This window comes from Simochromis diagramma, unplaced genomic scaffold (genome assembly GCF_900408965.1).
Source record: "Simochromis diagramma unplaced genomic scaffold, fSimDia1.1 OVJJ01000293.1, whole genome shotgun sequence".
In the NCBI taxonomy this organism is placed as follows: Eukaryota; Metazoa; Chordata; class Actinopteri; order Cichliformes; family Cichlidae; genus Simochromis; species Simochromis diagramma.
Window position 1 is genome coordinate 3,741,473 of NW_024386801.1, and position 13,476 is coordinate 3,754,948.

General features: G+C 37.4%; 1 protein-coding gene across 4 annotated transcripts; it reads right to left on the reverse strand.

The window, feature by feature from the left end:
• Positions 1 to 11,342, reverse strand: nap1l4a (nucleosome assembly protein 1-like 4a). Of its 4 annotated transcripts, XM_040025220.1 has the most exons (15): positions 11,246 to 11,342; positions 10,302 to 10,339; positions 9,311 to 9,383; positions 8,485 to 8,629; positions 7,860 to 7,946; positions 7,557 to 7,691; positions 7,404 to 7,475; positions 7,161 to 7,300; positions 6,771 to 6,916; positions 3,870 to 3,889; positions 3,628 to 3,747; positions 3,468 to 3,503; positions 3,240 to 3,293; positions 2,057 to 2,091; positions 1 to 1,700 (listed from the first exon to the last, which is right to left on the reverse strand). In XM_040025220.1, the coding sequence occupies exons 2-14, from the start codon at positions 10,315 to 10,317 to the stop codon at positions 2,086 to 2,088; spliced, it is 1,050 nt and encodes a 349-aa protein (XP_039881154.1). In that variant the 5' UTR covers positions 10,318 to 10,339; positions 11,246 to 11,342; the 3' UTR covers positions 1 to 1,700; positions 2,057 to 2,085. The 4 variants fall into 4 exon arrangements, with proteins under 4 accessions (XP_039881154.1, XP_039881151.1, XP_039881152.1 ...); XM_040025217.1 differs by lacking the exon at positions 2,057 to 2,091; XM_040025218.1 differs by lacking the exons at positions 2,057 to 2,091; positions 11,246 to 11,342 and adding an exon at positions 11,114 to 11,230.
• Between the last annotated feature and the right edge of the window lie 2,134 nt (positions 11,343 to 13,476).

The window sequence follows — 13,476 nt, forward strand, 5'->3', positions numbered from 1 at the left end:
TTTGCATTTCCATGTCGCACAACTTTAATAGAATATTTTAACTAACTGTACAAATTGAAAAGAAATATTACGCAAGTAACAAATTGTGAATAAGAACCAGTTAAGGCCATTGCTAGCACACGGTCCAATGCAGTAGATCTGAAGATGTCAACCGTGGCTCTGAGATCTGTCTAACAAGATCAACAATCTTTTTTTAAAAAGAGGGAGAGAGGGGTGGATAATATTTTGCTGTCAAGTCCTTTGATGATCAGTCATCAGGCACAAGCGCCCAAAACAAATGGCCAAAATCCCAGTGAAGTATATAAAATACATTGGCACCTTCTCCCATTTGTTTTCCCACTTTCTACTGATTCAATAAGTAGACAATAACAAATACTTATATATTCTGAAACAACTTTAAATGCTGAATTAGATTACACTGTGTTAACGACAATTGGCAAACAATTTAATGAACCAGAACAGTGTCTTTCATTTTGGCTTCTTGGCAACAGGATTTACATTTTATCCACACTTTGTGTCCCAACACTGACTCTAAATGACACTTGTTTAGCGTAAAATACATACCAGAAGTGCCATCTTATAAAACAGCCACAAAAAGCCTAGGGATTGGCCACTGCTTAAATCTGTCATTTGTGAGGAGAATATTCAGACTGGATGTGAGGCCTGGGCTGGGGGGAAATTCAAGATTCTTTCAAGTTTTGTCTTTCATGTCAAACATTGTAATTTAAAAAAGTACTCTCACCAAGCTGTTAAAACAAGAGCAAGGAGCATTTCAGGGGTGACTGAAGAAAATGGAAATATATAACCACATGCTTGTCTCGTGATTGTAGTTAGTGTGCTCAGTGTAAATGCTTGTTTACTCCACTACATCCGAACAGAAGAGAGCACTATCAATGCAGAACATGAATCTTCAGTCTGAACATGTTTTTAAAATAAAAAACAAAAAAATAAACGACAACAAAACAAACAAAAAAAAATTGGCAGTATTCACGTTTTGTTAACCTGCTATGCTCAGATAAGCTTTGAGCCTATAACTGCAGATGGGCCTAAAGCGTTCCCCAAAATGCACCGTATCATATAGCTGCATGACACCAGAATAAATAGTCCAATGACATGACAATGAACATTTAAAAAAAGTAAATTAAATTGTATGTCTCTTAAAAAACACTAAACAAATGATAACAACCCCAGTGAAAGATTAAGTCAAACTTGTTCAGCAGTTTCCTGGTAAACTCACATCGTGTTGGTGTTTAAAAAACCCTGAGTAACTGACCGATTTCCATGAAAACTAAAGTTTGGGATCCAATCCTTTTTTGCTTATTTTTAAACTCTTTCATCTAATAATGCTCTGAGTTTGGCAGTAGTAACCTACTCCACATTATTAAAGACAACTGTTCCTATATGATACCATGGCAATTTACATAGAGTCAAGTCACTTTATGCTTTGGGCTGAAATGAAGCCAAATAAACGGGGCGAGATGGGCGCAAGACAAAAGAAAAAGAAGTCATGCACATAGTAAAAAACGCAGTTTGGTTTGCGTTCTATTGCGTTCAGGTAAGAGTTTGTAAAAAGGCGGAGCCTGTACAAGTAGTAGGACTTGCTGATTGGTTAACAACTGATTTGATGGACAGCAGGTCTCCACCTCCCCTGATCACCAAGGTTACTGCTGTTTGCACTCAGCCGGCTGGGGCTGTTCTTTCTGCAAAGGAACAAAGACGAAAAAGAAAAAAAATGAAACGAGACAGGCAATGAAACTGCTCAACATCAGCTAGCTAGAAAGCAACTGCTCAAGAAAGAAAGCACCTTGTTTGGTACAGCAAAGGGAGGATTGTTAGAAACCTGGAATGGGTCTAAAGCAAGAAATGTAAATAGATGGAAACCAGCATGACTAAGAACAGAAGCGATCTACTCAATATGTAAACTGGGGGTCCTAAAGAGGTGGGAATGTTAACAAAAATTAAAGAGGTAAAGAAGAAAAGGAAAGCAAGAATAAACCAAAGCCACTGGACGAGCGAGTGTGATGTATGTAGGACGCCATCCTAATTTCTCCCTTACCTAGAAATGCATGGGGTGAGAATGTTTGATTATGCCTGTAAGGGAGAGGGGGTAATCCAGGGGAGGGAGAGACAACAGTATGATGAAGTTAAAACATTACATTAAAAAATAAATGACAAAAAAAGCACAGTGAAACATTGCTATTAATGAGCACCATGAAGCAAAAAACAATGGGTGATGAGGTGGTATCCGGGAATGGGAAAAAAGATAAAATAAAATTTAAAGACAAATTTATAAAAATAACACTACTAACAACTAACTTATTACATGTTTTCAGGACACATTGTTTATGTGTTTATGTGATAGTCCAGTGTGATGGAGGAAGTATGGAGTATAGTGATCTTAACTACACCATCTGTTATCACGTGATTTTTAATTAAAAATTTAAATCCGATAGCCTGAAAGAAATGAGACGTAACCTGTATGAACAGGTCACACAATCAGCAGTTTTCCAGCACAGGACATTATACAACTGCACTGCAGTGAACAGATGACTCAAGAGAAAGTAATGGTCTCCTAAAACAGCTACTTGAAATATTGAGATCTTGAGGCTCTGGTGATAAAATATATAACCAGTGTCTCCTATATAACCAGAGCTTCCCCAAAGCAGTCTAACAACATTGAGATTGTTAGGGCTTGAAATTGAAGCCAAATCCTGACAGTCAGGTTTGTGCAGCCTGTGCATTTACAAGAGAAAATTAGAAACCAAAGTCAAGGAACTGTCATATTGTTTTTTTAAGGCAACTGTTTACATAACAGGACTCTGCTAAAGTAACTCTCAGCAGGACTGCAACACAGCTACAGATGGAAAAGGATCCAAAGAACTCTGCTTTCTTCACTTAGTAAAAATGCTAAAAACATAATAAGAATAGCTTTGCTATTGTGTGCATTACAAATCGGAGGCACAAAATTAGAGGTTCCTTTAATCCTGCAGGAGTTTGCGGACCCTCATTAAGAACAGAGTAAACGACACTACTTTACATGAACATAACAGTGATCAAGCTGGTGCAAATCCCACACATAAGCTTGCTTTCTACCACTGACAAAACATTTTACCATCCATATGCCAAACTTATGGGATATATCAAAACTTTGACTTACTAAATTAAACTTTTGAGGACCTAACGGTTCAAATTATGATAATTTACAATGATAGGGAAGGAAGTGTAGGGTGCAAACCGACCTTGGGATCAAAGTCTCCCTCATCATCATCGTCATCACCTTCCTCATCTTGTTCCTTAGACACAAACAGAAAAATGACACTTAAACATGCAAGAAATACTTAAGAAAATTTCACATTTATAGTAACTAGTATAATTTAAATGTTTTGAGGTGGTACACTTTAATCCCTGTGTGAAAGTCAGGGGCATTTCTTAAGATTTCAAGTGTTTGTCAGTGAACAAATAATTACCTCCTCTTCTCCCTCCTCCAGCTCCTCCTCTTCAAACTACAAAAACAAAGAAGGGGAAAAAAACCAAAGCATCAAAGTCAGTCTGCAAATATCCAACTTGTGGCTTCAGTTTTTTATATGGTCGTGTATGAAAGTGCACGCGTCTGAGGCAAAAACTCACGCTCTCGTCATCTTCCAGGGCCTCTCCAGTGAAATACAGCACTGCTCTGGGAACTATTCTTTCACGGAAGAAATGACCAATCTCAAAGTCTGTGGCTAGGGTGAACTCAGAGTCTTCATCCTATAAAACAAGAATAGAATAGAGTGTTATCACACAAATCTGACAGATTGAACAGAATGTAATACCTAAGAAATGGTGCAATAATGCCTTTATGAAGAACATTTCAGCAACATTATACTCACCATTTCTCCATCTGGTGGAGCTGCAAAGAAAAAAAATGTATATTAACACACTGAATCAAAGCGATGACAGAAAGGATTTAAATGGGACGAGAGGGTAAAAATAAGATTCATTAAAACAAAGGCCAATATCAATGGAAAGATTTATGGGATTAGCTGAATTTCACATAAGGTATGAAGACCCAGTAGGTTATCAATGACATCACAAAGCGAGGTTATCATACACAGGAAGTGACAGCCCATGAGCAAACACTTGTGCTCCACCACGCTGACTAAAAGCGACATCATCGGATCCTTCCTGTTCTTTGAACAATTCTGTATTAGAGGAAACTGAGACGTTACACTTATGAGGCTGTGCCCACACTGGTCAGTGTTATGTCCATCTGAGTGGTCAAGTTTTATAGTACATTATTATTTGCAAATTCTGTACCTGTCAGGTCAATATTATCATGTTTACATGACAGATGATTTTTTACAAGTTTAACAGCAGAACCCCAACAGTCTTACACTTTAAGATTTACAACTAGCAGTGCTAGTCTTGGAAGGAAAATAGAAATTTATCCAGAGATTTTTAGTGAAGCATGCGATTTAAGCGCAACAGTATTTTTGGTATATAAGACTATGCATGTAGGGCTGCAATGAATCATCAAGTAATTTGATTACAACAAATTTGACACAAATTCTTTCCTTCGATGTTTCGTTTAATGCATAGCTCTGTAGCGCGTCAATGTGTTAAACGTAAATGGGAGCTTTTTACCCATATGTACAACTAAAAACAAACCTGCAATACAAACTTATTAAGGAGCAGCGTGTGAATAAAAAAAAACTTTTACAACATTAGGTCAAACAACCTCCAGTTTTTAACAAAAATACCAATAACACAACATCAGCAGTGATGATGACATTGACCCAGTTTAACGGAATCTCTTTACACAATGCAAAGAGCAAAGAGGCAGAGCCGTTACAGAGACGGTGAGCTCAGGGTGAGCAAAAGAAAATGTGTTTCTAGCGTCCAAAACAGCAGCGGCGTTTCTGTGATCACCATTAAAAGCAGTACTAGGAAAAAAAAGCTAGCAGGAGTCCTTCATCAAAGCACCTGATCAACAAACTCTGATGTGAAGGAAGAAAGGCAAACTTTCCATCCACCACCATCTGTTTAACACAGCGAGAAATCCACAGAAAACATTACATTTTTATGATTTATATCATTGTCAGGACGATAAATGTCTTATATCGGGATATGAGATTTTGGTCATATCGCACAGCCCTACTTTGACTGTTTGAGATTATTTATATATTTTTTGTATTTATTTTTCTTTAAAAAATAAAATTTCTGTATAGCATGTATACAATCAAAGGGTTTAGTTGTTCTTATTGACCTGTGCTTTATCTCTTTATTATAATATTTATTATTGTTCATTAATGAGACAAAAGTACTTCTTATCCAATTACTCAATAAATTACTTGATTACTAAAATAATTAATAGCTGCAGCACTATATGCATGACACTTGGCATAGTTCAGGTCTGCTTATAAAGAAGTCCCACACGCACGGGCACGCACACACAAAGCGACAGTGTAACTACTGAGAATAAGCTTCCTCCTAGGGCAGATGGAGATATCAAGCTTTATATTAAAAGTTGTATTTATGACATGAAAAACGACATGTACAGTCAAACGCCAACATTTTCTCTGGCAACTATTTACCAATAAAAATTTTCAAGAAATCAAAATCTTGATATGTCAATGAGGTGCACAGCAGGTAAGTCACATGCAGCATTTGTGCATGTTCACATGAGCTTTGAATGATAGCCTATCTACTAATGGCCATTCTGGCCAAAGAGCTGCACACCAAAGCACACTTGACAAGGAGGTATTTATATCCACTAGTCATACACCAAGACTATGACTGAACCAGTAGGGCAAACATTGGTGCAGCCAACGAGTAATCAGGTCACCTCCTCAAAGTCAGAATAAGTCCGGGCATGTCAGACAGGTAAGCTGTCTATACAGGAAAGACGACACAGTCATTGAAGGTGTATCCTGCCCTGACTTAATGATCTTTTGAATAAGAATATCAAGATTTTTTTCAAGATTTGCCTAACTGACACTTTATTATTCACCTGATGTTTATTCAACTGAAACTGACCTGCCTCGTTTTTAAATGAGGCAACTGTTTCAATAAGGTTGCCTAATATCAGAATGATTTGATTTGTTCATTTAACTTAAATTAACACCAAATTAATTTAAACTCAGCAAGCTAAATGCCTTAAAAAAGAACCTATGGTACTCGGAATACAGTTAATATTGTTTAAAGAACCCAGAGTGCCAGCTCTGTTAAAATTAGTTATAAATAATAACATCAATAAACTACATGATGTCATTAAAAGGTGGTGGTTACCTTAAACCTAAAAATTTTAATTATCTCTTTATCAGTCATTAAAGTCACTGTTTAGCATCACAGTAACAAGCCTTTCAAGCTGGAAAATAATGGTAAAACCAAAGTTTATAAAAGTCCCAAAGCTGACTAATGAACAAAGTTCAGCTTCAGCAGCAACAGCTACACTGACTGATACACCTACTCATGGCACTGTCTGAACAATTTCAAAAAGTGATTCTGCTGCCACCTGCTGTTCACTTTAGTTGAATACATGATTAACAGCTCATATTATGTGCTTACATATTTTTTAAACTACCTGCATGTAAACAGATGCTACCAGCCCATTAAGTGTACCCATTTCTTGCAACATAAGCAAATTTCTGAGTGGAGGTTTGGCAGATCTGTACACAGTTCTCAACTTGTGTTTTTTTTTGGGGTTTTTTTTTTTTTTTTATTTAAAGAGAGAAGTATCTTTGAGAGTTCCTGAGAAATCCCAAACATTATGCGTGTCTGTGTGCTCTCACCTTTAACAGGATTAAAGAAGTTGAAGAAGGAGTCATTGGGGACCTGTTTGGTAACAGTGCGGACAGTGCCACGCCCTTTATGCTTCTGCTTCTTCTTAATGGTTTTCACTGTCACGTCCTTCCCCTTGTGCCAATCTATCTGACAGCTAGAGAGAGGAAGTATAAAAAAGTGAGAGGCGGCAAAAAGCAAATATGCAAGAAAAAGGCAGAAGTTGGAAGGTCTGCTAAGAAGAGGATGATATGTGGGATGCAGAAACAGATTTATATAGAAAATACAAAAAAATAAATAAATAAATACTGCACAAACCACACATCTACTTCTGAGTTAAAACTTAACATCACATGTTTACCACAGTTTGACAAGCATAAGTATTAAGCTCTGGTTCTCACCCCTCACAGTCAATGATCTCTGGTCCTTCAAATGAGAAAGGATCTGAGGGATCAGGCTCTGACTTCATCTTGTAGACCTTAGTGAGAACTGCATTGTTGAAGTAACCATTGGGCTCAAAGTGGAACCCTAATGTAAAACTCTAAGAAAGAAGGAACAAAAGGATAATTTAACACAACGACTTAAATCTTGCCCAAGTAACTAATGATAATCGACCATAATTACAGTCACTGGCAGACACTGACCATTGGCTCTCCAGGCTCAGAAAACTTGACTTGAATATCTTTCAGGTGTTTTAGGATGGGCTCATCATGCTCCTGTCACGAGATTAACAGACAAGTCAAGTACTATTAAGTAAGTGAAAAGGGAGAAGAGGATCATCAGTCACTGAAATGTACCTGTAGCATGTCACTAAGCATGTCCACACTCTTGAATATAGTGAGCCAAAACTCGGGGATGCCTTTTGGGTCTTCTTGTGGTGTGGCTTCCTCTTTCTTTGCATCCTCAATAGCAGCTTTTTCCTTTACTTCCTCCTGTAAGGAGTTGACAGAGCGATAATCAACACTCACTGTTCACAGAAATCTATATTTAGTCGAACTAAGATCATGATTTATTACCAAATTATCAGACAGTTCACACTGCAGCAAGATTACATTAAAATGTGGTATCAGGTTCTAAAGGAAAATCAAATTTGTACTTACAGCTAGCTCCTCCTCTTCGTCTCTGTCACTCTGCCACTCACACTCCTCGTCTGTGGGTTCCACTGTTCCTGTGACGATATCTCGTCTCTGTGATAGACATTATGGTGAAGTTAAACATTTTTAACAGAATTTTCAATATATTGATGAAATATAACTATGCAGGCAAACGTTCATTTGGCAAGCGTGGATTATTTTCAGCTTGCAGACTGACACCAACACCATTTGAGAGAGAGACTGACACACACTCACACGACATGCACACAGGACAGGTGCAGCAGGATTACAGCTGCCAGTCTCCAGTGTGATTAAGAATGGCAGACTTCTTGTCCCTATCTCTGGAAATAGCCTTGACTGACAAAGGACAGTCGACTACTTGGTGCAGCAGTTTTCAATTTAGCACAATGGATGCAGCCTTGCTGACCTCTGATTAGGCCAGAGACATACTTAAACACCCATTCGTATAGGAAACACCACAAGTGATCCTTACAGATTTGTTCAGTTTTATATTTAAAGCTAGCATTTACTCTGTTTGCATTAACACATAAAGAGTAAACGAAAATATCTGCCTAGTGTTACGTAAAATAACTTTAAGGAAATGTGTTAATAAAAACAAAACCTGTTGTACCTTGTCAAACAGTGGCTGATAGAGAGCAGCATATTTCCTCTCAAGCTCATGAACCTCCTCATAGAATTTAGCCTCTATGTTAGCACATTGCACCTGTAGTCTTTTCAAGGCATGCACTCGCCTCTTCACTGCTTTGGGAAGCATGCTATAAGGGAAGAGAAACATAACAATGGTCATTAGAAAATGATGAAGGAAAATGTCTTACAAGAAAAAATGTAATCCTAAACATTTGTTGAGAGTCTACAACGAACTAAATCATGTTTTTGTTTTTAGGAGATTAAACAGGGATTTTATTTATATGTACTGCATAAAAAAAAATAAATAAAAAAAAAAAAAACAAACTATCAGCTGTAGGAAATTACTCAATAGTGTCAGTTATCAAATTCATCTGCTGACTGGAGCAAGCCAACAATCCAAAAACTGGTTTTGTTGTACATGTGAAAGGTTTTGTTTTATGCCATGCATAACAGCAGACTAGTTCACTGTACTGAATAATTTCATATGATTTTACATTAGTGATTCTGCATTTTTGAGCATGCTGTCCAAATGGAAATTTAAGTAATTTGCAAACTTTTGGCTCCTTAGTGTCAAATGCCAAGAAAAATGTCAATGAGATATGTTCTGTGCCACACAAAGGTCAATGCAAGGGGGAAATAAATCTTCAAGAATTATTTAGTTACAATTAGCCTTAATGTTTTAAAAGTTGCAATTCTCTTGAATTGACATCTACAACGCTCAATGATGTGAACAATAAATTGTAATCATGAGTGTTTTCATTTTCAGCATATCTAAAAACGTAATCGAATCACAGTTCAGTTGCACTGACCTTTCCAAGAAGTGGAAGCTGACAGGTCTGTCCACCTGCCCACTTGGATTTTGCATCCCTTGATCCCCTTTACCTGCCAAACCAGCATACAACATTAGTAGAGATGTTCATCTCAAAACTGTGATAACAAAAATGTGTATTAAATGCAATTACATGTAATATTACTTTAATATTTAGCCAATTGCAACCTTGTTGTACACAATATAAGGTAAACCAATCAATAAAACAACAGTCAACAAATACTGTGAAATAATGGACTAGTTAACATCCCTAGCCCTTGTCTTGGAATAAAGCAGTTACTAGCAATATAAAACCATGTTTGATATGGTTTTATAGTAACAGCTTAAAAAAAGTCCACAGACAGCCAGAGAGAGAGAGCCAACCTCTCCACTCTCCTATTTTATTTGTTTATGTCTTATGCTTTTATGAAACTTCTTGCTTTTATGTAAAAGCAAGAAGCAAACTTCTTGCTTTTATGTTGCTTTTATTCTACTGTGTACAGCGATCTTGAGTGTTTTGAAAGGCACTTTCAAATAAAATGTATTATTATTATTAGCCAAAACCTTAAGCCCGTTAAGAGAAATGTTATAGTCAATGGTAATAAAGGCAGTACAGAGGTCAAACAATGACAACAATGCCCTATATTAGATCCCATTAGAAGATCGTTTTAGATCTTCAAAGGGGAAATCTCAGTGGAGTGCTGATTTGGAAAAAGCTCATGAAAAGGACATTTGTAATATGCACAATGAGGATCTGATTTCATTTTTCACAACTTTTTCTAACAATTTGCCAACAAATTGCATATTTGAAGTAATAATTGCTGGAAGAACTGGCATTAAGACTTTTTTTTTTTCCATTGAGTAATGGAAAAACTTACTAAGCATACATACCTTTAACAACCAACAGGTACAGAGTCAAATCAAGTAAACAAATCTCATCAGATGCATTACTTTAACGTGGCCAGTGGGAAAAATATAAAAATTATTTTTACCTTTATTGGCTTCCATGACCAAGTGTCAGCTCCTCCCTCTGTTTAGAAGTATATGAGATTATATAAGCCATGTAAGCATCATCAGCAATTAAAGTGAGTAAGTAACTTATGGAAGTAACACCAAAGTGAATGATGAATACTGTCAATTGTATCTCATCAGTGAGTCCTTGTAAATTAGAGAAGCTACTGAACTGCCAAAAATAACCTGCGCTGAAGGCTTATAATTAAAACCGATGCAGAAGAGTGACAGGCAGACCAGCTGAGCTAACTTTCACCGATCTACAGCAACAGCAGTGTTGAGCAAGCGCAGGCCGATGACGCATTGACATGCTAACAGCAGCTGGGCTAAGCTATGTCAACCAAAGTTAGCATCTCTCCATTTTCAACAAGTGTAAAATGACCAGCGCTGGTTATGGCCATCAGGGAACCTCTGGGCAACATCTAATGAAAGTGGACGCTAACATCACCTCACGTACAAACACATAGGTGTAATCACTTAGTATGGGCGTGCCAAAGATCTGACAGGAGCTAACCGGGTTAGCCAGCTAGGTAGCAAGAAACTACCAGCCAACGTGCTAAGAACAATGCTTGGGCGAGGACAAAGTGTAAGGGTTACTATTTTAGACTGTCGCTAGTTGGCTGAAGACAATCAGAATGGGGAGGCAGAGCAGCAGTGCTGTACAATTCCATTATGTATCTCGACGGATAACGGTACAACAGCTAGCCACTACCGACCGCATTGACAAGCTAATACCACCTAGCTTCGGCTAGCTCGCGCGTGAATTAAAAACACCAGAGTCAGACAAAAGTACCGTGAAGACAGTTTACCGGCGGTCCGCCGGGCTCATTAGATAACTCCGGCTGCAAAAGTAATACTCCAACATGGAAACATATGCTAAAATTAATGACAAATCTTTGCTTACTGACTGTTTTAGCAGTCTTACCTCTATATGAGCGGAATCTCGCCAGGCGCGTCGCTCACGCGTATTCGCTTCAATCCGCACGCCCGAGCGACACACATGCTCCAGCTTCTTGGATTCTGATTGGACAGCCGGCGAGAGCGAGCTTGGTGCTACATTTAAGCACTGCGTTGCGAAAATGTCATTTTTGGTAACACCGATCACTTATCTACCTTCACTTGTGCTTCAGTCATCCAGGGTTTCTTAAACAAAGAAGTGTTTTCATGATTAATATGTAATCTAATTCTAGAAACCCCTATCAGGGTTTGATAAAAACATAAACAAACAAACAAACAAGCATTTCTTGAGAGTACATCTTGTGTACGTGCAACACAAACGCACATTTCCTTCTTTCCTTTCCACATTTCATACCAAAAGACTTGTTTTCTTGTCAGAACAGTGTCATCATCTTCTGTGCACATTTGTATGTATGTATGGGGAAGTTAAGCATGCTCACAGGATCATTACTTTTAAAAATGCAAATGTTCTTGCATGCACAAGTTCTTATCTTGCACCCAGAAGATAACAGCTTGTGGAACAATGAATATAAGATTTGCATGAAAACTCCTATACATAGTGTCCAGCCTGCAGATGTTTCATTAGACAAGATAAATACTCTCTTGATAAATGCTTTCTGATATGATCATAATGTCTCACAAGAGCCAATTAAAAATCCCACATTGGTGTCTGTCCTGGCCTGAGTTTTATTTGATGGATATTTGGAACCATTTGAGCCTTCATCTACACATCACATGGTATAATGCAACCACCGTTTTGAAAATTTAAGGTGGCTTGTAGTTTTAGAAATCTATGTTTTAAATAGTCCAGCATGTTTATGATTGTATATTTCAAAGCTGCATTTAAAAATCATGTGATTTCAGAGGACAGGTATAACTCAGGTTATCAGTTTTGGTGAGTACTTTCGGATGTAATTAATAATGACTACATTTTAGGGCACTTTAAGTCTTACAGAATTAAATGTAGGACTGCAATAGGAGAAATGCAAATGTTTTGGCACAAGAGACAAGCAAATTCAATTAAATTCTAGTGAGTGTTCTGAGTGATTGGCCAGATCACGTGTAGACCACAAGAGGGCTTCATATACTCATTTTGTCAGAGACAGTGACTCTTTTGGTATTTACCCTCAGAAAGAGACTCTAATGTTGTATAAATATATGAATAAGCCACTAAAAGATTATTAATGATGAGTGTTTTCCATTCCAAATAACATTTGTGAAACACTCATTGTTTTCATTATACTCAGGAAAACATCTGGAAGAATTAAAATGTTAAATTTTGTAAAAAAAACAAACAAACAAACAAACAAAAACAAAAACAAAAAAAGAACAAATAAAACTAATAATAATGAAATAAACACATGTAATAGCTCTGAGTGTTTTTTTTGGGGGGGGGGGATGTTATATAGAGATTGAAATGTGTCAGCAACAAGCACATTTCAACTCCAATTACTAAAACGTAACATAAATTCTTCTCATGCAGAAGTAAAAGCCCATTGTCACCAAAGCATCTCTAGTATTTGGCTGTGGCTGATTTCCTTGCATCCTCACCATTGTTCACGTTGACCTGTGGGATAGCAGATAGCCGCTTGCCTTCTGGTAGTGTCATCCTTTTAATCTCGATCATCTTCCCCATCTTTGCTGCCATGTGGCCATGCTTATGCACCCTAAATGACATCCCTGTTTTTGCTGCAGATCTTACTGAGTTGGGTCAATGAGCTGATCCCATGCTTGCCCTTGGCATACAGTTTCATCTTATCCATTAGGACAAAGGGTAACATTTGCCTGTTTTGTCAGAGATCATCATTGTCTTTACTGGAACCAGGAAGTGACATGAAAGGAAATTTTAAATATGTGTAGCTTGGATTGGCACACCTATCTCATCCTGATATCATCATTCTTAATAAATCACCTGTCTTAAATTTTTTTTAGAAAAAACGAGTTCAATTCAATCTTTTCTTTTACAAGTTCACAGAACAGGTCATGAGACTAAACTGGTAACGATCATAGAGACTATTTATATGCCACATCCCGCTGTTATAACATTAAGGGGTTTTTTTTTCTCTGTTTGAAATTTACGGAAATAGTGCAATAGACATAAAATCACTGAAATCTGGTCTTCTTTCTGTTCACTATCAACTGCAGTGTAGTCTACGCACTTGAGAGGAAGTGACAGCACTGAGGCCCCTAAGGGTAGGA